This window comes from Leuciscus leuciscus (assembly GCF_965113295.1).
Source record: "Leuciscus leuciscus genome assembly, chromosome: 9".
In the NCBI taxonomy this organism is placed as follows: Eukaryota; Metazoa; Chordata; class Actinopteri; order Cypriniformes; family Leuciscidae; genus Leuciscus; species Leuciscus leuciscus.
Window position 1 is genome coordinate 29,068,372 of NC_138733.1, and position 26,989 is coordinate 29,095,360.

The 26,989-nt window shown below is 40.6% G+C and overlaps 1 protein-coding gene across 1 annotated transcript in view; it reads left to right on the forward strand.

The window, feature by feature from the left end:
• Nucleotides 1-3,950: 3,950 nt before the first annotated feature.
• LOC309505668 (uncharacterized protein) overlaps nt 3,951-26,989 on the forward strand; it is a 96,106-nt gene continuing 73,067 nt past the window's right edge. Inside the window, exon 1 of the mRNA XM_082179138.1 lies at nt 3,951-9,105. Within this exon, the coding sequence (XP_082035264.1) occupies nt 5,004-5,924 (921 nt within the window). The 5' untranslated portion in view covers nt 3,951-5,003 and the 3' untranslated portion in view covers nt 5,925-9,105. The remainder of the gene's footprint in view (nt 9,106-26,989) is intronic.

Genomic DNA, 26,989 nt, shown 5'->3' on the forward strand with positions numbered 1-26,989 from the left:
TATAAATAAATAAATACAAGTTAAATAATCTGTTTGTTGATGGACATGCACTTGTTAATGCTGATGGTGATTAATTACAGTTGCACTTGCAACATCCCATAATGTACCTCAAACTGAGTAGTGTATCACTGAGAAACACTGAGGCTGCGTCCGAAATCGCGTACTATGTGAGTAGGTACTACATTTAAATTAGAACGTACTTCGCGACCGTTAAAAAAGTACGTTCTATATAGTATGAATACCGTAGTATGAATGGAGTCCGGACGTACTACATGCGCCATGTTGGTATTGTCACGTGACATGCGCGGTCACATCAGCGCGAAAATTTAAAGAGCCCGTTCCACTGACTGCAATGTTTTTAGTTCTTCTTTCCGCTTTCATACACACACACACACACACACACACACAGTGAACTGTTGGGTAACACACTGAGGTCAGATACAATACACACACACATTCATATACATGTATATATGAAGACTTCAGATGTAAAATAAATAAATTCTTCTAAAATGAGCATTTTTATCAAGCTTGTATTATTTAGGTTCAGTAATTTCACTTTAATGACAATTAATAGGTCCTTTTCATTGCCATTAAAGTGAAATAACTGAACATAAACATACAAGCTTGATAAAAATAATCAATCTAGAAGAAAATTAGAAGATGGCACTTAGAGGCTTTTACATCTTAAGTATTCATATATGTGTGTGTATATATATATATATATATACACACTGTGACACACACATACATAAGAAATGGATCATATACATATAATACATACATACATATATTTATAAATAATCCAACACAGAAAACAAGTGTCTTGTCGATTCAAATTGTATCTAAAATAAACTATAAACACGTTTACAGATTGTGAGCCCTACAACCTACTGCGCCAATTCTTCATCTATATTTTAAAGATGGAGCTGACCTCCACCCTGACCTCCGACTTTCATGGTAGTCCATCCAGTCACTGATTGCGACCATGGGTGGAAAAAAAGGACATCGAGGTGCTGGTGTTCTAGCTACTACATATCACATATTTGAGCTTATTTTTTTACAAATGATTTACTTTAAATTTGGGTAGGAAAAATTCAAGTGTAAATCCAAAAATTACCAAGGGTGTTAAGTTCTCATCTTGTACACATGCTTTTAAAGAAACAGATTTTGAATTATTTTAAAGTGATGCCCAACAAATGAGATTGTTAGTTAGAAAGTCCCTTTAGATCTTTTAGAAGGTTACCTTATTGAAGCTGCTGAAGTTCATTTTCTTCCCTCAAGATGACACTTTAATAATAAAAAAAAGTTTTAAAACTTTTGCTTTTGGTGGTTCTTTAAGGTCTATTATACTACTTTGTGCCAAAGTTTTGTGATTTTGTTTTAAGCTTTGTATTCTGTATCCATTTAAAAGTTAAATAATATACAAAAATAAAGCAAATACATTTTAAAGGTGTCTGGAGTGTGTGGGTATTTCTCTATAGTGCAGCACTCATATTTTTCAGATATACCTGCAATTTGCTTGTTTCAAAAAACATCTGGAATCTGCCACAAAATAAGTGCACACACAACACCCTTTAAAAATATTAATTACTTAATGCCACATATTAAACACTTTACAACTGACAATCTAACTACTGTAAATCCCTGGGAATTAAGTGTTTTGTATAATAAAACTTGCTAAAACAGCATTAGAAAATGAACTTACTAACAAATAAATGGAAAGAGAGTGTGAAACATTTGTTTTCTTTATTAATGTTTTTTTTAGCAATTATTTCTAAAAGCTGAAGGAATCTTTCCTCTCTCTCGTCGCTCTTTCTTTTCTTTCCTCCCTTTCATTAGCCACTCTCCACTCTATAAGAACACAGGTGTGTTCATCAGCCCCCTGCAAAATCAACACAGAATTTAACATTAGTGATGAACCATGGTCAATCTATTATTATATTAATATTACATGGACAAGTTGAGGTACATTACACTTGAAACAGTAGCTTGCTACGTAGCCAACACATATTACACATCAACACTGGTAAAGGAGAAATAAAATCGTTGTAAAATTAAAAAGTAAAAGTTTTGTAACTCTCTCATTTAACTGAGAAACAACGTCGTTGTTTAAATAAAACAGTGTTAACTAGCTGACAGGCATTAGCTCGTTCTGTTCGGTAATAATAATGATGATAAAATTGTCATTTTGCAGCCAATTCACAAACTTGTACCCTCGATTTACATTATTTAAACTTTTAACAAGTCAATCGTTTACTTATATGATGTTAAACGAATACAATTTAACCTCAAATAAACAAAAAGTGTTTTGTAAAGTACTTACACTTGAAAACAGCCGCGTCTCCGTTTTCCGCCATTTTCAAATATAACGACGACCTCTCCCGTGGCATCATGGGATAGTAAAGTGTCCATCGTATGCGCACTTCAGAATCTCGCCGGATGTAGTAGGTCATCCGGGTACTTTTCGCCTACTGTTTTTCGAATTCTATGATTTCGGACATACTACTCTGCTCGCGTACTGTTTTTCGCATACTATATAGTAGGGAAGTATTCGATTTCGGACGCAGCCTGAGTCCTGCTCGAGTCGTCCTTGCGATGGAGGTTCGGGTTGAATAACAGTTCTTCCAATGTTTTATCATCGGACTCGCGCTCGGATTGATATGGTAAAATTGACATCATTGTTTGTTACTGTCTTTAGTTTACCATGTAGGAAGCGGACGTTGTTATGGCAATGGGCGTTTTTGTTTTCGACACGTGCTGTACGTGGTAGACCAATCACAACAGACTGAGCTGTCTGGCCAATCTGAGTAGCTCGCGGAAAGGAGGGATTTAGAAAATGGCACCATAAGCACTCGTGGTCTTCCTACGAGTCCGCACTTTCGTGACATAATGCCGCTTTGACTGTCGTAAGAAGTCGGCTGCGGGCTCGACAAAAGTGCGCATCGAGGGCGCATATCGACCACAAAGGGCGAAACTCGTGAGCACCCTTCTGAGGCTTAAAATGACAAATGGGACACCCTACGCTACGGTCTCACGGACTTAACGGACACGCGCACGCGGCAGCCATTGTAAGTCCACAAGACCGAAAGTGCATTACAGTATGAAGTGTACCATTTGGGACAGGGCCATTGATTCATCTCACAGGTCATTTGAGAATCATTGAAAATGTGGTGATGTGCAAATGTATATTATGAGAAAATGTAACAGTTTTTTTTACCTTTGATGCATGTAAACCTGTTGTAGGAGGGTTTTTTTTTTTTTGGTCTTAACAGTGACAAGACTGAGGTTATGTTCATCGGCTCACCCCACCAGCTACACAAAGCTGGGCCTTTAACCTTAATGTGTATGGCTCTACTTTGGAGTTTCAAACAAAAAGTAAAAAAATGGGGGGTGATATTTGAGGTTATTTTAACAATTGATTCTTACATCCAGACATCAAAACATCATCTTTTTTTATTTGTATCTTAGAAATGTTGACTATGCCCACATTGTGTCTTTCCCTGTGGCTGAAAAGTTAAAAAAAAAAATATTTATTTTTTTCTGCATTGATAATTGCAATGCTCTGCTTGCTAGGGTTTCAAAAGCTACCCTAGATAAATTACAGTTTGTGTAAAATTCTGCCGCTAGATTCCTGACTAGGACTAGAACAATCTGACGATCATATCACTCCTATCTTGGAGTCCTTACACTGGCTCCCTGTAGTCACAGTCAAGTGACAGTCACTCGATTGCTCCTGTCTGCCTCGCTGCCTGTTGTGAGTGTGTTTGCTCTGTGCTGTAAGCTCCGTCTTAGCCTCGTATTTTCCTTGTTTTGAACCATCATCTACTACAATTTCTAGTTGTTTATACTACTACTAAATACAGCTTACCCAACATCGCTAGCTTCCGTTACTACTAGCACAGCACGCTAGTAATTCGCTAGCCTGTAAACGCGCGCCAGCCGTGTGCGCTCAGCTATTTTTATTTATTTATTTTCTCTCGCGCGCTCGCGCCTTTGAGTTCATAAAAGCTCAGGTGAGTAAGAAACACTCAACAAACACGGTGAGTAATGTCTTGTCCTGTTATTATCATGCGTCGCGTCTGAATACGTTGTTGTTTTTGGAGCTCTATCGATTTGATTTATAATTCTTGATTTTTCTCGCTGCCTGCTGTGAGTGTGTCTGCTTCGGTGCTGTAAGCTCCGTCTTAGCCTCGTATTTCCTTGTTTTGAACCATCATTTACTACAATTTCTAGTTGTTTATATTACTACGAAATACAGCTTACCCAACCCTGACATCGCTAGCTTACGTTACTACTAGCACAACACGCTAGTAATTCGCTAGCCTGTAAACACGCCACCCGTGTGCGCTCAGCTATTTTTATTTATTTATTTTCTCTCGCGCCTTTGAGTTCAGAAAAGCTCAGGTGAGTAAGAAACACTCAACAAACACGGTGAGTAATGTCTTGTCCTGTTATTATCATGCGTTGCGTCTGAATGCGTTGTTGTTTTTGGAGCTCTATCGATTTGATTTATAATTCTTGATTTTTCTCTTTAAACTCGCTTACAACGAACATTTTCTACTTTTCCTCACTGAGAAGCACTAATGTTACTGCTCAAACCTCATTGTTACAACGCGGACTGTTGAGCAGACGCGTCTCAAGCCTATTAGTGATCCAACGCTGCATACTCTTAAAGGTTACGTCCGTGGATCACGGCTGAACGCGTCTTCTCCACACTCACTTATAAACAAACATTTTTTTTCGCCTATCGTGCGTCTACTCTACACCCCTACCACTAAAAAACCTAAAAAACCTCATAGTTACAACGCGGACTGTTGAGCAGACGCGTCTCAAGCCTATTAGTGATCCAACGCTGCATACTCTTAAAGGTTACGTCCATGGATCACGGCTGAACGCGTCTTCTCCACACTCACTTACAAACAAACTTATAATATAAATTAGTATTAATATTGATAGCATCACTGGTAGCTTCGTTGCTAACTCACTGTCCATCTGTTAAAATGGCGAATATATCAGATGTAAGTAGTCTACCGCTTGGTGCAGGTGAGGACACATTTGAGCTTCACGCACTGCAGTCTGAGCTGGAAGCTGTTGAGAAACAGATCCACAACCTTTTATTGAGACAGGCCGAGCTGAGAGACCGGTGTTTGGCTCTTGAAACATCACGCGCCGATGCACACAAATCAGTGTTTAACGTTACTAACCCGCTGACTCCGACCGCGTCTACTCCGTGCGTTCCTCAGCATCGGTCGAAATCAGCCATGGTCTCGTTCACTCCGGCTCCAACACGCCACCACGAAGCCTGGGTGGTTCCGCAGCGGAAGACGCGAGTCAGGTTTAGACCAAGACTTTCTCCGACCCTCCCGGTTTTCGAGTTATCGACACAAAACCGCTTCTCCCCTCTACGCGAAACAGAACGCGATGCTGTGATCATCGGCGATTCCATCGTTCGGCATGTACACGCTACGTTAGGTAAAAGTAAGGTGCAAAGTCACTGCTTTCCTGGTGCTCGTGTTTCTGAAATCGCTGCTCGCGTTCCCGAGATCCTGAACGGTGACGAGCGCGTCGGAACTGTGGTCCTGCACGCGGGAGTGAACGACATCAGGCTGCGCCAGACGGAGATTCTGAAGAAAGACTTCAGGAATCTAATCGATACGGTACGCAGCACATCGCCTGAAACAACGATCATTGTGTCAGGACCGCTTCCCACGTACCGACTAGGGCATGAAAAGTTCAGCAGATTATTTGCGCTAAATGAATGGTTAATGTCATGGTGCAATGAGCAGAAACTGCTCTTTGTAAATAATTGGAATCTGTTTTGGGAGCGTCCTAGGCTTTTCCGTGCTGATGGCTTACACCCAAGCAGATTCGGAGCGGATCTTCTGTCAGATAACATCTCCAAAATGTTAAATACCCTTTGACTAGTAACCAAAAGTCCAAATCATAGTCTCTGCTGCACCAATTCAACTGATATAAATACTAGTGTAGAACATTGCATAGAAACCGTGTCTATTCCTCGTTTAGTGAGATCAAATAATAAATCTAATGCAGGATCTAGGAAAAATCTAATTGTTATTAAAACAGAAAATGTTGCTATTAGTAAACAAAAACTATTTCTAAAGCTAGGTCTTCTAAACATTAGATCACTCACACCTAAGGCAGTTATTGTAAATGAAATAGTCACAGATAATAGCTTCGATATACTTTGCCTTACTGAAACCTGGCTTAAACCAAATGATTATTTCGGTATTAATGAGTCTACTCCTCCTGGATACTGTTATAAGCATGAGCCCCGTCTGATTGGTCGTGGCGGAGGTGTTGCAACCATTTATAAAGATATTCTAAATGTTACCCAGAAAACGGGTTATAAGTTTATTTCATTTGAAGTACTTGTACTAAATGTTACGCTCTTAGATGTTAGAAAAACATCCCTATTATCTCTAGCCTTGGCTACCGTATATAGACCGCCAGGGCCTTACGCTGATTTCCTAAAAGAGTTTGCAGATTTTCTCTCAGACCTATTAGTCAATGTCGATAAAGCACTAATTGTTGGAGATTTTAACATACACGTAGATAATCCAAATGATGCGTTAGGAGCTGCGTTTACAGATTTATTAAATTCATTTGGGGTCAAGCAAAACGTCACCGGACCAACACATCGTCTTAATCATACACTCGATTTAATTATATCACATGGAACCGATCCAACCGATATAGATATCATTCCACAAAGTGATGAAGTCACTGATCACTACATGGTAACTTGCATATTACGTACTGCTGTAATATGTCATGCGGCGTCGCGTTATCAACCAGGCAGAACAATCCTCCCATCCACCATAGATAATTTCTCAAATTGCTTATCTAATCTGTCTCAGCTGCTGCCTGAACCCAAACAAACAGATGAACTAGAAGAACTAACTAGCACTATGAGCACCATTCTCTCTAGAACATTGGATGTGGTTGCACCTATTAAATTAAAAAAGGTCAGAGAGAAAAATAAAGCACCATGGTATAACAATACTACGCATGTTTTAAAGAGAGAAACGCGTATTTTAGAGCGTAAATGGAAACAAACTAATTTAGAGGTCTTTAGAATCGCGTGGAAAGACAGTATGTCACGTTATAAAAAGGCCCTAAAAGCGGCCAGGGCTGAGCACCTCCGCAAACTAATAGAAAACAACCAAAACAATCCAAGGTTTTTATTTAACACCGTGGCTAGACTAACAAATAAACAGACGTCACCCGAACAAAATATCCCGTTACAGTTCAGTAGTAATGATTTCATGAACTTCTTCACTGAGAAAATAGAAAGCATCAGAACCACAATTGTAAACGTTCAATCTTCAATCGCGCCTTATAATTCAGCTTCAATTATCACCCCGAAAGAACAATTACAGTGCTTTACAACTATAGAACAAAAAGAGTTAAATAAACTTATCACTTCATCTAAAACAACAACATGTTTATTAGATCCTATACCAACTAAACTACTGAAAGAAGTGTTACCTGTAGTGGAAGATCCTCTCCTCAATATTATTAACTCGTCTTTATCTTTAGGTCATGTTCCAAGAACATTTAAACTGGCAGTTATAAAACCTCTCATTAAGAAACCACAATTAGATCATAATAATCTAGCAAATTATAGACCCATTTCAAATCTTCCATTTATGTCTAAAATATTAGAAAAAGTGGTGTCCGCTCAACTGGGCTCTTTCTTGCAACAAAATGAGATCTATGAAAAGTTTCAGTCTGGATTCAGACCGCATCATAGCACTGAAACTGCGCTCGTTAAAATCACAAATGATTTACTTTTAGCTTCTGACCAAGGCTGTATCTCAATACTAGTTTTACTTGATCTTAGTGCTGCGTTCGATACTATAGATCATACATTACTCTTAGATCGACTACAAAATTATACTGGTGTTCAAGGACAAGCACTAAGCTGGTTCAAATCATACCTATCTGACCGCTACCATTTTGTCTATTTAAATGGAGAAAAATCGATCATAACTCCAGTAAACTATGGAGTGCCGCAGGGATCTGTATTAGGCCCTCTGTTATTTTCAATATATATGATGCCACTTGGAAATATTATAAGGAAACATGGAATTAGTTTCCATTGTTATGCTGATGACACTCAAATATATATTTCATCACGGCCGGATGAAAACGCAAAATTTTCCAAATTGACAGAGTGTGTTAAAGATATAAAAGATTGGATGACCCGTAATTTTCTTTTATTAAATCCAGACAAGACAGAGGTAATACTTATCGGTTCAAAAAACCGCCCACAAAACCTCGCACAATACAACTTTAACATCATAGGATGTCCTGTTACTTTATCCTCTACAGTAAAAGACCTGGGTGTTATACTCGATTGCAACCTGTCTTTTGAAAATCATATTTCATATGTTACAAAAACAGCCTTTTTCCACCTTAGAAACATTGCTAAGCTACGTAATATGCTATCAGTTTCTGATGCAGAAAAGTTAGTTCATGCATTCATGACCTCGAGACTGGATTACTGTAATGCTTTACTAGCTGGTTGTCCTGCATCCTCAATAAACAAGCTACAGTTAGTCCAAAATGCCGCCGCTAGAGTTCTTACTAGATCAAGAAAATATGATCATATAACACCGATTTTATCATCACTGCATTGGTTACCTATAAAGTTCCGTATTAATTATAAGGTATTGCTACTGACTTATAAAGCCCTAAACGGCTTAGCTCCAGTCTATTTAACGGATCTTTTATCACCCTATAATCCATCGCGCTCTTTAAGATCACTAAATTCAAGGCTTTTGGTCATACCTAGGATATCCAGAACCACCAAAGGAGGGAGAGCATTCTCACATTTGGCTCCAAAACTCTGGAATAGTCTTCCTGATACTGTTCGTTGCTCAGACTCGCTCTCCCAGTTTAAAACTAGATTAAAGTCGCATCTCTTCAGCCAGGCATTCATATAATCCTACAGTTCAAACTACAATCCGGCCTCTAGCTCATAAATGCCAGAGGAGAACTGGCCCCTGACTGAGCCTGGGTTCTCCCAAGGTTTTTTTCTCCATTAGGTCACCTGATGGAGTTTTAGGACACCATTAGGTCACTTGATGAAGTTTTTCGGTTCCTTGCCACTGTTGCCTTTGGCTTGCTCAGTTGGGGATATTTTGGGGATATTTAATTTAATTTTATCAATCAATAAATTCCTCTTGAAACAAACTTTGTTGTATTATTTTAATTTAATACTGTGAAGCTGCTTTGATACAATCTGTATTGTGAAAAGCGCTATACAAATAAACTTGACTTGACTTGACTTGACAGTCACCAGCTCAGTCACCAACTCTGTAAGCTGTCTGCACTACACTCCCCAGCATCCCTTCTGGTCCCCACCTGCACTCAGTCAGCCATCACCACACCTGCTGCTGATCATCACCAGATACTGATTCCCTGCACCTGCACTCCCTCATCAACACAGCCTATATCAACCTGCATCACGCTCATATCAGTGTCTGGTCTCGTCAATGTTATTGTTATGAAAACAGTCAGATTCCTTACCTGAACACTCACCTGAGATCATCCTTGTCAAGTCTCCTGTCTATCTCCTGTCCGTCATCCCGATCCAGATCTCCAGTCATTGTGTTCATCTTTCACCTGCACAGAGTTTCCACTTTAGTCATTGCCAGTAGTGATGGCAAAATGAGGCTTCCTGAACCACTGATACCTCGCAGCCCATTGCTTCAGCCAAAGGTTCATTACTCGAAGCTTCATTCAGCATTGCTCACTAGTGACACCTAGCTACTGTGCAAAGAAATAGCAGACAAATTCATTCATTCTGCTTATGTTGGAGGGAGTGTAATAAAGTAAACTGCAACAGAATAGTCTGGAAGGAAGGATTACAATCTATTTTTATTGAGAAACAGAATTATTTCAAGTGTGTTGGGGTAACACACTTATTTAAAAAATGGCAGTGCCAGCTGGTATAAATGAGGATACTGATGCTTCTGCTGAGCCCAGACAGGGGAGGATTCCCTCTTTCTTGCTGGCTCCATTACCAGGAAAAAGGAAGAGTCACAAAAAGCAAACAAATCCAAAAGGACAATCCAAATAAAAAAATCCAGAGCAATCCAAATAATCTTATCTAATTAATATAACAAGACTATATATAGCTAAGCCTACTATAATTAATAATAACAATATACTATAACTATTCTAACCTGATAATGTAATAATATACAGCCCTAACACATATATGACACAATAACGACAATGACAATGAATGATAGTTATCTAACTCTCTGACTCTGTGACACTACTACAACTGCTTTTACTACTGCTGACAACACCCACAAGGTGGCGTGAGTTTCGAACCGCCTTTTATCCGGAAGCGACACTCAGACCAAACCGATGACGTATCCACACAAACCGAGGCCTCGTTTGTCATCAGTCACGTAATTTTCACGTTAACAACACAAGCCTCGAATATAATTTTATTATTCTTACTTATTTATTTATTCTACTGATCGATCCGTTGTGCTTCATCTGGCACGCCCATTTTTTCTCGACACAACCTCCGACGCCTCGGTTCAAATGTCACATCACTAATTGCCAGTTAAGTCTTCATCACCTATCATCAAGTTACCATCCTTTCACCATCGTCTGGTTCCCGCTGTTGTCCCATCACTCTGCTTTTACTTGAGTAAACCAATTTACCTTTACTATCTCTTTAGTAGCTCTTTACTATCTGTGCTGAAGCTGAGATTGTTCGCCAACTTTGTGAAACGGTACGCGATGTGTTAGTGTGCATGTTTTCGACGCGTACGTTACACATCACATCCTGACGTCATGTGTCTTTACGGTATCTTTACGGGATGTGTGAATTAGGGATGTCAATTTTCACAAATTCCCATGATCGATCGTCGTTTAAATTAACGATCAATTAATCGATTAATCGTTAGCCTTAATACTGCGATATGCGTCTGCAGTAGCTATGACAGCATGACAGGGGCTACAAATGCTGCTCAAAACGCTATGTTCCTCACCAAATCAATTAGAATGGTTTTAAATATAAATAAAGGGCTAGTAGGATTGTAAAATGTTTCGATGTGATTGATAATTAAATTAATTATTTAATAATCAAATATAACTACTAATACAACGTCTCACCAACGCCGCCTCATATGCGCTTAGAATGTGTGACTGTTGTGGACGCGCTCTTCCTGGAACAACTGCACGCGCTGAATGAATCTGCTACCGTTAAACTGGAGCACTTTGCTAGCACGTTATTTATCTAAAAGAAACGCATCCTATATGAGATTAATCAGATATATTCAAAATAAACATAATATTACAAATTATATCTGCACAAAATGACGCAAATTCATGCACAAGTGAACTTGAACTAAGTTACGTGCCATTCATTCAGTTGTTGTGAACGCGCTCTTCCTGGAGCAACGCGACACGGCAACTAAACCCAAATAATTCACAATGTTTTATTACAATATTGTTCTCTTTATAATGTTATGCAATATTACAGTCCCAATAGTCATTATTAGTCGTGCACTGCCGTTTGAGCTGCGCGCGCTGAAGCTGACGCTTTACTACAGAGTTAATTCTTAACCAAATGCATCCAATATGAGATACATCAGATATAGATAGGCCTACAGAAAATAAACGGTATTACAACTTACATTTGCACAAAACAAAAGGCTGCGAATGCACACGCAAACTTATAGTCATGATGAAGGTGTAAAATGGTCCCAAACATAACTCCGGCGCGCTCGCTTTACATGTTTTGCGGTTGAGCAGCGCGCACGCGCATGAAGACCTGCTTAATCGATGATCGATAAGTTGTATCGATTAAATGTATTATCGACAATTAATCGATCGTCGATTAATCGTTGACATCCCTAGTGTGAATGCACTCACAGATTCCGGAAAATCACTGGCAGTGTGAATGAACCAAAATCAAACTATCCCGGGACATGTGATTGAAGAGATGTGATTGCTAGAAGGAAAAAAAGTTTTCAGGGTCAGAAACTTTTCTGGAACAGTCTCGATAGGCTCGAAAGGAGCCGTAGATAATCCCACTAGCACAATGGCCAGGGGCCTCATTTATAAACTTTGTGTACGCACAAAAGAAGGTGTACGCCGCTCTCTACGCAATAATTGGTATTTATAAAAAGCAAACTTGACGGGAAAATGTGCGGTCCTTCACGCAAACTCAGGCGTACGCACAAAAACGGGTGAAATGAGAAATGGCGACACCGTCGGCAGATGGAAGAAACACGTGAAAGTGTGTGAAAGTGTGTTAAACTGTAGACCGTTGTGTAAAAGAAATGTCAATACTGCCTCTCATAAATAACATGAAGACTTTACAAAGCAAGTCTTACAATTAACAGCCTACACGAACACCCGTTTGATCGATCTGCAGTGTAAAACAAACAATCAAACGAAGATTACAACAGAAATGCAAATTAACACATATTTGCAAAAAGAAAAGTGAAATATGTTCTGCAATAATATTGTCATGTTATGCAATTCCTCCTCATAACACATCTGTAGCTGCAATCAAATGGATGTATCCGGTGTCCCCTTTCCCCCACCCCTGGAAGACACACTCTGGCGATGGAGCGCTATACGCTTTTTTGCATCTGTAACGGGACTGTAAGTCTCGTCTCGTAGGGGAAAATTAAAACACTACCTTGGAAGACTTAAAAGCGAAAGGATCTTAGTCCCCGCTCCGGTGCTTTGAGCCTCAATATGCACGTTATGTGTATATGTTTTACCTTACACTATGTGAGGATAGACTACAGGAATAGGCAGTGTAGGCTTCAGGTGAGTATGTCAATACGGTGGCTTCCTGAAGTGCATGTGATGAAAAATTAATTTAAATTCACATCCCCACCCACCTAATCCTAATAGTGCAAGTGAGACGCCCCTACCCCAAGGTAAATTCAAAAATAACTGTCAAATGTCTTACGTTTTAACAATTAGTCATTTATTTTCCTTCTCTTTGTAAATTATATTTCTGCTGGAAGGATCTGTTTCAATAGCATAAAATACCAAAAAGTAACAAAATAAACAGTTTTAAATTCTTTGTTTTCTTGAAAGACCTTCAATTGGTTTACACTTTCAAAACAAACCTCTTTTAACACCTCAAAAGTGTTTCCCCAAAATGAATGTCAGTATAGGGATCTCCCAGTCACGTGACCCCTAGCCGCGTGTCAGCCATTTTGACGGAATACTATTGCACAAGCGCACATACATGAGAATGCGGATTATCACGTTTTATAGCTGCGAATTGATTAAAATAATGAATAATGGTCACTGTATTAATTATCTTGAGCCTGCTGAAATGTTCCTATAAATATATTTTCTTTCCAACTGTGCAATCTTAATAATAAATAGGCTAAATATATTTATCCACTAAGCTGCAGCAGTCTATGCTCGTCTTGCCATTAAGTTTTTTTTCTCTTTCTGACATTTCATACCCTGTTGTTACATTTTTTTATTAAATTGACTATAAAAAAAGATTGCTTGTGTGTGCTGGTGTTCATTCCAGTCTTTTAAAATAGTTGAATGAATGAATGCTCGCGAGGTGCCTGTAACGATTTTAAATAGGCTAACGTTAGGCTATTTAATCAATAATATACACAGGGTAGAGGAGAACGACAGTCAACTACTTTGAATATTATAGCATTTTGGGCATAAACATGTAAATAGTGAAAAGACATTGAAAAATGACACAGAATGATTAAAATTTTATATTTAAAAATGTAATACAAATAAATAAATGTTCGTGGTTCGCACTGATGTTATTCATTTGTTCTCACACACTTCAGCGTCGCGGTCACTGGCCACTATCTATTATTAGCGCAGCGGCCGTCAGCTAACTCTTCACGTCATGTCATCATAAAAAGAAATATACAAGAGGAAGATAAAATAATTAGGAATCATAGATATGAAGCACCACGAGTTCTTTTTACAGGCATTAAATGTGTAGAAAAACTTCCTGACATTGAGTTCGGTGACATTTACAGCTACCTTATTCACTTCCCATCACGCTACACCGGAGCTTCATTAAAAGCACACAAAAGCTTAGCAGGCTATCGGTATCACGAGTCCGGATGGGTCAGCAACTCTTTGATTTGGACGCCAGCGGGGAAGGATTTTTCAATCATCACCGCAAAGGTTGGTAAATAGATGAATATTTCGCGACGAGCTGTATTAACACCAGCGGTTTAGCATTTTCTATTCCGTCAAGATGGCTGCTCCAAATGGCGTGACGTCACGCGGGACGTCCCTATAGGGGCACAAACTCATTTACAAACAACATTGGATGTTGATGACCCTTATAGTTCAACACAAATTATTAACTTCAAAGAACCTCTTTCAATTGAATAGAATAGATAACACTGACTTCACTTAAATGATTCTTATGAATCAGTTTTACGATTCAGTCTCCAATCGACTCAGTTATCACAAGCACAGTACAAATTGAAAGTTGAAACACTCAGTTCGTTCAAACAGTTCATTCAAACACTCAGTTCGTTCAAACACTCAGTTCGTTCAAACACTCAGTTCGTTCAAACACTCAGTTCGTTCAAACACTCAGTTCGTTCAAACACTCAGTTCGTTCAAACACTCAGTTCGTTCAAACACTCAGTTCGTTCAAACACTCAGTTCGTTCTCAGTGAAGTGTTCGTGTGTGTGTGCGTATCGAACTGTTGTACCAGTCTGTGGCGATGACAACTTTGATGTGATGACTTGTGATGACTTGCGATGACTTGCGATGACTTGCGATGACTTGAACAACAGCTGTAACGATTTAATGAACAGCTGAGACAGGACAGTGAGATGTCGTAAGGATGGCAGGGCAAATAAAAACGAAAAAAAAAAACACAAAAGTTTCAGCGCGGCTCAGGAAAAACTCAGGAACTTTCTGGAACAAAATGGCGCAGCTCAGCCCGGCTCGCACCCGGCACGCATAGATCAAATGATCTGGATCACACACAAAAAAAAACTCTTTCAAAAACAAATCTTCACCATTGACGATCGTCAGTCTCCCAAAAACGAATCACTCCTTCAAGATCGATCGATCAGCTCACATAAGCATTTTCGCGCACTGAAAAGTGCACTCAAATGATTCTCAGAAAAAAATAAATGTCGTTCCAACACGGTCTGTAGATCACCCAGATAAACAGCAGGACGCTCAAAAATTCTTAGTCAGACTAACGGAAAAACAAGTGTTCTGAATGAAACTCACGGCTCTAGCAACTCTCTCTCGTGCTCTCAGCCAGTCTCCAACACCGTTCTCCGTCCGATGACGCAATCGACCGAACCTCTGTTTCAACTGCGTCTGGGTAGATGACAAATAAGGGTGAAACAGCATTTTTTAAAACAAAGTTCTAAATTGCTTAAGAATTGTATGAATTTGTAAAGTACAAATACTGTTGTTTTTGAAACTGTTAGAGGTTAGCAGATTTTTTTTCTCATTATGTAATTTATTAAGCTTTTCTCACAGCTCCAGGCAAAATATGTCCTGCGGTGTGACATGACATTACTATAAAATTCAAATATTGAAATATTATTAATTTCAAATACAAATCAGGTATGTTTTATGTTTAACAAGTATTCTTAAAGAATGATCATTAAAATTCTGCATATATTTTTTTTTCACAGCTGTTTTTCGATTATATTCTTTGCTTGTGCCATCTTTTACCACTCACTCCAGTGGAAATATTGTTTAAAATGAGAAAAAATATTTGAAAATGTTTATTATTTTTTATATAGTTATATTATGCAATGTTTTCAAATGCATATAATTATTTAAGCTAGTTAACATAGTAAAAGTCGTTTAATTGTGTTTGAAGTGATGTCACACCACAGGACATCCCGTCACACCACAGGACAAAATGAGACACTGCATGAACATTTATGGTGAAATTTATTGAATACTTTTGTAACAAACAAATTCATTTGCATCTCTATTTGAACATTAATGAAAATCCACCATATCAGTACAATCTTATTACTTAGTGAATGAATTTGAACTAAAAACATAGTGAACAAGACATACTGAATAATTAACATTTTGGAGGTGTCAGATCAGACCCAGTCATAAAGACCATTCATTTCTATTTTTAACTTAAAAGACTAAACAAATATCTTGTTTCTCAGGGGAAAGTCATTAAAATCATGCTAAAATAATTAAAAGCATGTTAAAATCATCAATTCAGCTCTTTGAACAAAGATTCCAGTGAACAAGAGAAATCTGACTTCATCATTTCCCTGTACCTCCTTGTCCTTTCTTTACTCATGCCTAAAAACTGACAAATCACTTTAAAAACAATGATCAGTGACTGTTAACACATACAACAAACAAATGAAGACAGATATATATATATATATGCTTAATATATGTATAATATAGGTATATTATGTATAATGAAGACAGATATATATTTATGTTTAATATATGTATAATATAGGTATATTATATATAATATTTACAATATTTGTTTAATATATATATAGAGACAGAGATATATTTATATTTATGTTTAATATTGCAAACATAACAGACGAGAATCTAGCTAGACATCTGATTTAATTATGTCACACTACAGGACGGGCTGTCACACCACATGACTTTTTCACCTTTGCAGCCATTTTGAGTAATTGCTATACAAGACTGACCTTGGGCATTACAGTAACTGAATAAGTTCATTGTTTTAAACCTGAATATGATTCTTTTTTAAAAATATTTTTATTTTTTCTCGAACTAGATCAGTCTAGATCAGTCACACCACAGGACTATCAAAAATGGACACGTTCATGGTCTGACAGAAATGATAAAATATATCAAATTAATAAGAGATTAACACTCACATTTTAACCTCCTTAGCACATCCAAACATCTGGGGGACTTCCTGGTAGGGGGCTTGACTAAAGGACCCCTATGGCTGTCCATGTAACTGCCAGTACAAAAATCTAATATCCTATGTCACACTGCAGGACAGCATTTGTGTTTCAAAACTAAATGTACTGTAAATATTATTTTAGTACTTTTTAGCATTTTGAAAACTTAAGTTAAGTAAGTAAATGCATACAAAAAAATGCCAAGGCATTTATTAGCTGCTCCAAGCATACCTGCTTTATTTGACTAATATTTACATTTGATGAGTCATCAATGTTACAGTCACACCGCAGGACATTTTGCTATTCACCTTGAAATATGAACAACACCAAATAAATGTTACGTCCCAAAATCATAATATTTAAATAAAATGATGTTCTATGCCCCACTGGCATGTGTTGTTTTAATTGAGAAATGCAGTTCAATAAACATTTACACTTGATTACAGAAAAAACATGCGTCACGTCATCTGCCCGTCTACAGTTTCACATGACAATGTTGATTTACACTAAACTCACGAAACTTAATCCGAACGTGCACCACTGTTTTACATTACAGCGTCAACGGAAAAATATCTCTTCTACAGCAATCATGGCGTGTCTGCCTCGTAAAACCATAGACATAGACAGCGTAAAACTATTGCGCTCTCTTCTTCTTCCCAGACGTCTTTGCATCTCCCGCGAACACGCCGGAGAAAGAAAAACACGTCAAAATAAAAGTCCCCATAGAGAAAAATACCTCCGTTACACATCGACTTTGATGTCCGACCATTTCTTTTTTATTTCGGCCACGGTCCGAGGTTGTGAGGCTGCAGCATTAACGCCGTCTGCAACCTTTTGCCACTCAAGTGCCTTTTTGGCATTAGTAATGCCCACACTGTGCCCTCCAAACAACATTTTACTCCTCTTTTCCACCTCGCCAACAATAATTTCTACTTCACATTGAGTGAAGTTACGTTTCTTGGTTTTCCTCTCTGTGTTTGCCATGATTTCGCAATCGATGAATATTAACTTGTGGGCGTTTCACGGACTATTTATGGGCATCTATGGGCGTGACATGAAGCCGCAAAAGCTGCGCTACGTTTAGAATTGATTGTGATTTATTAAGGGAAAACTGCGTAGGATGTGCGTGCGCATGGTTTTATAAATCCGAATATTTCTGTGCGTACGCACATCCATATGTTTCATCCATACGCCACTTCTGACGCAAATCCTACACAAAGTTTTATAAATCAGGCCCCAGGACCCAAGCTGGAACTCTGTACAACTTGCAGGCTTCAGCCTCAAAGCAACATGGAGGAAACGTGTCACCAATGTTTCTCCTTAGTGATACACCACCCAAAGGACATGGAAGGCAGCTATGGCCACAACATACACCTACAGTGTGGGAGGGGATAGCCCTGGGGAAAAATTATCCTGCAGGAACTCCAGCACTGAACCAACCAGGCAGTTAACTGTATCCCACTGGATCCCATATGATGGCCTCTTAGGTATGGGAGGAAAGCTTTAACACTAGGAAGACAGCCATCATTTCCAGGCAATTTATGTCCATGAGAGACGATGACTCCTCCACAGACCCCGAGCTGAGTGGCCTTCCATGACCGCTCCCCAGCCCGTGAGGGTAGCATCTGTCATGAGCGTGACATGATGATAACGAGCTCCTAACACAGGACCTTGGGACAAGAACCAAGGCTTCATTCACATCACTAAGGTGCGAGGTTACACCTGCACGTAACCTTGATCATGTGTAGGGAAACCCCTTGATCTTGGCATATGCTCCAATTGAGCTAGAATGAGCCAATCGTCTATGTAATTCAACATGCAAATGCCCTGGAGTCTCAACAAAGCCAGAGCCACACATTTCGTGAAATTGCTTAATGTTAAAGCTAGACCAAAGGGAAGAGCCTGATACTGGTGTGCTTCGCCCCCGATAGCAAACCTCAGAAAATTCCTGTGTTGTGGAAGGATGGATATGTGGAAGTATGCATCCTTTATATCTATCGTGACAAACCAGTCCTCTGATCTGATTTGAATCACGATTTGCTTCAAAGTCAACATTTTGAACTTGAGCTTCTTAACTGAATGATTCAGATGACGTGAATCTAATATCAGACGCAACCCCCCCCCCCCCCCCCATCCTTCTTTGGAACAATGAAGATCCAGCTGTAGAGCCCGGACTCTCTCATGGGTGGAGAAACTCGTTCTATGGCTTCCTTGCCCAAGAGTATTTTTACCTCTTGCTCCATTACCAGAGCCTTTTTGGTGTCTAGTAATGTAAGCAGAACCAAGTTGAATCGTGGCAGTCGAGACCCAAACTGGATTCGGTAACCATTTTCTACAGTCTGCAGGACCCATTAAGATACATTTGGCAGAAACTTCCATGCTGCCAGATGATCTTTTAAGGAAACCAGCCACTCAAGGCTGGCCTTTGGTGTACTCTGAGTAGCCACTTCGGTGCCCTGAAGTGAAACGGCAGGGAACAACCGACCGGACTGCTCTATTTACCTCCTCGGAGGGTGCGAGCGTCCCAGTGACGCAATGTCTTGTGGTGGACACCTAGAGAAACGCTTGCCGGAAACTGTTGCGTGCCAAGGCACCATGATTGGCGGGGTTGGCAGAATGGCTTTCTGAGGGCACAGAGAAGGAATGGGAACCTTATACTGAGGTGTACACCACTCCACCCCAGAGGGGGCTTCCCTCAGAAGTCTGACGACACTGGTCAGGACTTCTTTTTAGCTGAAGCCTTCCGTCTTCGGCTTGGGAGGCTTCAGCTGAGAGTTCTGCCCCAACCCCTATGATTTATAAGGAGGGGGAACGAGAAGTAACTCTCTCTTTTTGTTGAGCTCTGTGTGAGGAGCTTGACGGTTGAGAAGAGACCTGAGTCCGGCGAGGGAGGTACCTCTTGAATGCTGCCGTCTGCATTTTAGCCTCCTGAAACCTCTTAATGACCATGTTCATAGCGTCACGAAGAGGCTAGGAGGCGGGAGCGGAGAATCAAAAAGAAAGGCTTTGTCCTTATCTTTTATACTGGACAAATTCAACCAGAGATGCCTCTCTGCAGTCATTAGGGCTGCCATAGACCGGTCGTCTCCTTAGTAGCCCAGAGAGACAAATCCGTGGCCGGACACCGCTCTTTAACCCCCTGAGGTCGACGGTATCGCCGGCGATATCAGCTCGCTTTTTTTTTATTAGTGTAAAAGAAACTCATAAATACTCTGTAGACTTTGATTTTCCATAGGAGTTTCATACATCAATCGATTCTGTTAAATGTGTATTATTTTTGTGTATACTCACAATAAAAACAAAGTGTTGTGCTTTTTGCCAAATAAAGAAAAATAAACACGAAGCGAGTTCTGCCTTCTCTCTGCCAGTGAAGTCCATTCTGAAACGCGTCCGAAAATGAACTAACTCAGCGAATACTCAGTCAAACAGGCATACAGACACACGGGCATGAAGCTTGAATTCTCTTCTTTTAAATGAAGTAATTTATATAAAAAACAAATATTCTCATCTTGTGAAATCTGTATTAAAAGAGAGCGATTCCAGTCGACCTCATTACAGGTGTAATGTGACTCCGCCCACGGAGAGCGCGCGCTATTCAAACGCAAATGGCTGAGGCAATCCTGTGAACGCCCCCATCAGCTCGAGAAAACACACAAGTTTATTTAGATCATTGTTTACACCGTCTTGCAGCGCTCTGAGGAATAATACTAATGGAAAATGTCCCTCAGAAGTGCGGGTATATCGAGGAGCGAGCTGAGGAATACTAGTAAGTTTTTTCCTTCTCACGTGAATTTCTTCACGTGGGTTTCTGTTTATGAATGAATAAACGGCAGAGATGCGCGCTGTTTACCACAGCTGGCAAAGACAGTTTAAATTTAAATCGCGTGTGTGAATGAATGATGATGTTTTAGCAAACTGTATTGCTATACTGAGATGAGTAAAAACGTTACATTCAGACGAAATATGAAAGACAACATTTTGTTTAGTAGATTTGGGTACAGTTTTTTCTGTAGAATATACTGCCACATCAAATAAGCTTTTGTTTAGCAATTTCTATATATAAAATACTATTTTTGTCAAAAATAAAGTCATCAACTAAGATGTTAGCTGTTCCAATGTTGGCTATATTCAAACTAATGAATACATAGATAAAATGTAGGCCTATAATCATTTTTTTTACAAAGAAAGAGTACACTTGAAATATTGTTGAAATTGTAATTATTGTTGTAATTGTAACCGTTTTAATAAAATAGCAAAACATATTTACAAGATAGATGTAAGCAAAATCTTAAATGGTCAATATAAGTCTTCTAAATATATCTTTTGTCCTTGCATGGTGGCTCAGTCAGTGTCACACCTGAGTGAATGGCTCATCATTATGCAGAGTGGGTGGGACATTGTATTCTAAGGTGTAAACCACTCCTTGTTCACGCCCCCCTCGCATATTGGCTTTCCAAGCAAAACCTGTTTTACATCAATTTAAATCAATGTATGGTTTTATGTGAACGATAAAGCAAGACTATTTTCACATAATTTTGAAGAAAAAACTATAGGCGACGACATCCATTAGTCAAAAGTCTTATTGCCACATATTTAGTATGTGTTTTGTGGCCTTATTTCAAAAACTAAAATTTTTTGTTTTTTCGATAACCACGCATAAACATTATTCTCTCAAAAATGAAAACATGTACATACATGTGGCTCACATATTATTGTAGTCCTGTTTGTGCTATATAGAGTGAATTTACACCTTTGCCATTAATATGTTTATAAGCAACTGAAAAAAGCACAAATGTCAGAGCATGTCAGAACACCCCCAGGGCCCAAAAAACCGCTCAGACTCCAGAGGGTTAAGAGAGGAGAGGTGAGAGAATGCGGGCTCAACAGTGGTGAAAGTGACTGGCTTTCCGCGCTCGGCAAAGAAATAGGGACGCTTGGTGTTGCTCGAGACCGTTAGGGTTTGTCCGGCAATGAAGATAGCTAGCTAGCTAGCTAGCTAGATAGATCGCATCGGTGTAGTTAGATAATAGTGGGACTGGGTGTGTAGGAGCGCTGGCCACATGTTCCAGGAGCAGTTTTAAGAGCTGTGTTGCCCAAAGAGACATTGACTACGTTTACATGCAGCCAATAACCCATTCAAAACCGGGATATTAGCAATAACCCGGTCGCGCACGGCCATGTAAACACCGGCAAAAACCCGGATATGCTCATATCCCGGTTTTTAAAAACCCGGATATTATCCCTGGGGTACCCCTTTTCTAACCCGAATATTTGGTCATGTAAACGCGTATCGGCATATCCCCATCAAAAGGAACATTGATTTGTGTTCTGCGCATGTTCTATTCGCAAGGAATCTTGGTCTTTTGAGTAGAGACGGTGCATACAAAAACCCGCGTGCAGTATACCGGAAGTAAACAAGAAGTAGAGGTAAACATGGCGAGACGCAGCACAGCACAGCACCACACCTTTGGAGCGAGGAGGAGAGCGCAAACAAAGGCGATCGCTATCTGCCCCGAACTATTCATTATCCGCGTGCTGCTGCTGTTGTTGTTGCCTTTGGATACAGGAAGAAGAATCGGAAATGACGCACATTGCATCTTAACGTTGTCCGTGCGTCCAGACGCTAACCGTGCGTCGCCGTTTACATCGGGATATTGCCAATTGATTACAAATTCCATGTATACAGGAGTAACTCTCTCTACTCACGCATGTAAACGGGTTATTCTGAATGTTTGAGAAACCCAAATAGTGACCTTTTACCCCACCATAACCCGAATTTTAACAGCTTGTAAACGTAGTCATTGTGATTCCCAAAGAGAAGTGTGCTGCGCAAAGAGGAATAATTAATGCCAGTGCCATTGTGATTAATTGCTGTGACTGCGGGAACGGGAATAACGCGAAAAAGAGCGCGTGCTTTCTCTATGGACAATTTGGCACGACTTATTCCTTTCCCTAGACCCCGGGATGGATAGTCTGGAAATCCAGACCTAAATCTAAAAGATTAATGGTCTGGCGTCGACTAATGACAATCGGCCAGCTCGAGGGGCGGCACCAAGCATGCATTTGAAAATCTTACTGCACGCAATTGGATAACACTACGACCAATCACAACAATAAACCCATACGCTTAGCTACCAGCTGAGCTAACTGGTAGATTATACTCTTACCGTATCCGGTCGGCAAAACAGCAAAAACGTCCTTCTTGCAAAGGAACGATTCGAGCGCCGTCTTCTGTTCCTGTTATAGATAAAAAGCCAAGTCTAACTCGTTCATTGTAGCGGCCAAAGCCGTTTCAAACAACTGGTATTCATCCATAGCCATCTTGCAATGTTTACTAATGACTTCGTCACAGTGCTGTCGTCATCTGTTTAGCTCGCCTCTGGCGGCTGGCCCGCCTATATCAGATAACCCGATGTGATTGGTGCAGCTCAGATCGAGGGGCATATTTAATGAGCATCATTATTCGACACCAGAGTAACTCGCTAAGCAAATTCAACTTGTGCTCTGGATTACCAGGGTACGGGATGGGGTCTTGTTTCCTGGAAACGGGAAAGTGTTTTATATTTTAATTATTTCATGTGTGAGTGTGTATGTTGTAGTTTTGAGTTTTAGAAGTTGTATGGACATTATACTTCGTGTACGCTGGACTGGGGATGTGCTGATTTTCCCACTTAGTAAACTGATTGCTGTTTGATCACGATTTCTATTGTGCCGTGTGGGGCTGAGGAGAACCACTGGAGTGCAGTGTAGTGACGTTTTGGAGTTTCAGCCGTTTGTCCTAGTGGGAGCGTACTGAATAAATGTTTGTTAAACTTCTTTAAATGCTGCTTTACATAATGGCTATATTTTTCTAAATGAACTTGTCAATAAAACGCCTCGGTTACGACTGTAACCTCGGTTCCCTGAAGAGGGAACGATCGTTGCGTCGAGTTTGACGCTATGGGAACGCTTTGCGTGATGATGTCTTGAAGCACATGTAAAATCAGTCCAATGGCGTGGCGGAACGTCAGATGCGGGTGACGTCACGTACCAGGAAACTATAAAGCCTGAATGAAAACAGAGAGCGGCAGCTTCGTAAAGTCTGAAGTAGCAGCTGACAGGCATGAAGGAGATATGGCAAGGTGACGCAACGCTCGTTCCCTCTTCAGGGAACCGAGGTTACAGTCGTAACCGAGGCGTTCCCTTTCAAGGGAACTCGCGTTGCGTCGAGTTTGACGCTATGGGAACGTCTATACCAACGCCACCATAGCTACAAGTGTCTGTCCTGTGTGAAATCATAAAGAGCAGCACTAGGATGACAGGACCTGAGACCCTGGTGTAGAGTCCAGGTCCAAGGAGTAAAACCTGACAAAGGTGTGCAGTGAGGACCAGCCTGCCGCATCACACACGTCCTGGAGAGAAACTCCTGAAATAAGGGCCTTGGAGGCCGCCATACTCCTTGTAGAGTGTGACCGGACAGCCATAGGAGAAGGCTGCCCGGCCGCCTCATAAGCAAGCGAAATAGCCTCAACCACCCACTTGCTCATTCTTTGCTTAGACACTGGAGATCCCTTGGTAGGGGACCCAAAGCACACAAATAATTGATCACTTTTACGCCACAGGGCAGCTCTGTGGACATAAGCATCTAATGCCCGGACTGGGCAAAGCAAATTATTAGTCTCCTGGTCCGCATTCTGAAAGGGAGGAGGACAGAAGGCCTGCAGTATAATAGGTCTGGCCACATTAGTGGGGACCTTGGGGATATAGCCCGGTCTTGGATGCAGAAAAGCTTTCACCATGCCCGGAGCAAACTCCAAGCATGACGGGGCAACCGACAGTGCTTGGAGATCCCCTATCCTCTTAAGAGAGGAAATGGCTAGGAGGAACAGAGCTTTCAAAGTTAAGAACTTCTCGGGAACCTCCTCAATAGGCTCAAAGGGGGCCAGGGAAAGGCCTTGCAGCGCAATGGACAAATCCCATGGTGGCACCCTAGAGCGAACTGCAGGCCTCAGCCTCCAGGTGCCACGAAGGAAACGAGATACCAGAGGGTCCTTCCTCACAGACATTCCACCCAAAGGAATGTGGTAAGCACCTATGGCCGCCACATAAACCTTTAAAGTGGACGGGGTCAGACCTGCAGTGAACCGGTCCTGCAGGAACTCCAGCACTGTACCAACTGGGCAGTTAACTGGGTCCAACCGACGGTCACTACACCAAGAAGTGAATACTCTCCACTTCAGGGCATAAAGTTTCCTCGTGGAGGGAGCTCTGGACTGTAGAATGGTCTCAACAACCTCAGTTGAGAGACCTGACTCTATGAGCTGGGCCCCCTCAGAGGCCAAGCCCACAGGTTCCACAGTTCTGGCCGAGGGTGAAATATCGAGCCCTCTGCCTGGGACAGAAGGTCCCTCCTGACGGGTAGCTCCAGAGGAGGCCCGTCGAGGAGCGACACAAGATCGGGAAACCATACTCTGCCCGGCCAGCGCGGGGCTATAAGAAGCAGGCAAACCCGGTCCCTGCGAACTCTCTCCAGAACTCCCGGGAGCAGAGCAACTGGGGGAAAAGCGTACAGACGTAGCCTCGGCCACGTCTGCACCATAGCATCCAGTCCCAGAGGAGCTGGATGCGTGAGGGAGAACCAAAGTGGACAGTGAGACGTCTCTCGAGACGCAAACAGATCCACTTGCGCTTGGCCAAACTCCCTCCATATCAGCTCCACCACCTCGGGGTGGAGCCTCCATTCCCCGGGCCTCAGCCCCTGTCTCGACAGAGTGTCTGCTCCTATATTCTGGACCCCGGGGATGTAAGCTGCCCTGAGAGACAGCAACTTCCCCTGGGACCACAAGAGGATATGGCGTGCCAGATTGCATAATGGGCGCGAGCGCAAACCCCCTTGGTGATTTATATAGGCGACTACCGAAGTGTTGTCCGTATGTACTAGCACATGGTGTCCCCTGAGATCTGTGATAAAGCTCCTCAGAGCCCGGAAGACAGCTAACCTCTCTAGGCGATTGATATGCCAGGAACGATGATGGTCTTCCCACAGACCTTGAGATGAGCGACCCTCCAGGATCGACCCTCCAGGACCCTGACGTTCCGCCACGCCATTGGACTGATTTTACATGTGCTTCAAGACATCATCACGCAAAGCGTTCCCATAGCGTCAAACTCGACGCAACGCGAGTTCCCTTGAAAGGGAATGATATTTTTCCATGAAGTCCTGTGTGTGATGTACCCTCTGTCCTCCAAAAAATCTGGTTAAACCTCTTTAAAGAAATTGAAAGGTTTACTACAGTATAATGGCTTCTTTCGCATGCTCTTCAATTAAAAAGAGGTGCAATACTCCAGATTTCCCCCCCAAAAACTAATTCAGTTGATAGCTATATGTACAATCTTGAGATGCTGTTTGAGAAGAGTGTTTATATGTGTGTGGTTTCCTACAAGAAAACCACTCCTGACACTACTACTAGGGTGAAGTCAGGTAAAATGTGCCACGGTTTGGTAAATTACTTATAATACCATCAAATTAGCTATGCATGAGATCTAATGATTATTATTATTTTTTAAATAGGATGGGTCTATTGAAATAAATAGATAAATAAATAAATATTATTATTATTATTATTATTATTATTTTATTTATAAAAAAATTAAACAAAGTGTAATTGTTTTAAAATTATAAGAGTTAGAGTATCAGCAGGTTCTGTTAAAATGGGCCAATATAAAAAGAGAACAACACAGGTAGTTTAGGCTGAAATAATTTTTATTACACAGTAAATTGGCACTAGTGTCTTTAGTGTGCCATAGCAACAACACCATAAATGAATTTCAGAAAATATAAAGCTGAACGAATATTTGATAAAACATTTTTAAAAAAATGTCTTTTGTGTGCATGTGTGTATGTATGCTTTTCAAATATGTCAGACATTTTGTTAAAGATTAGGAAATCTTTGACACAAAACAAAACACAAACACTTCAACGTTTCCTGTATACTGTAGGTCTTAACATTGCGATTCGCACCTAGTCAGGGAAGTTAGATCTTTTGCTGCATTCCCTTCAAAGGCAGTCTTTGCAGATATAACCATC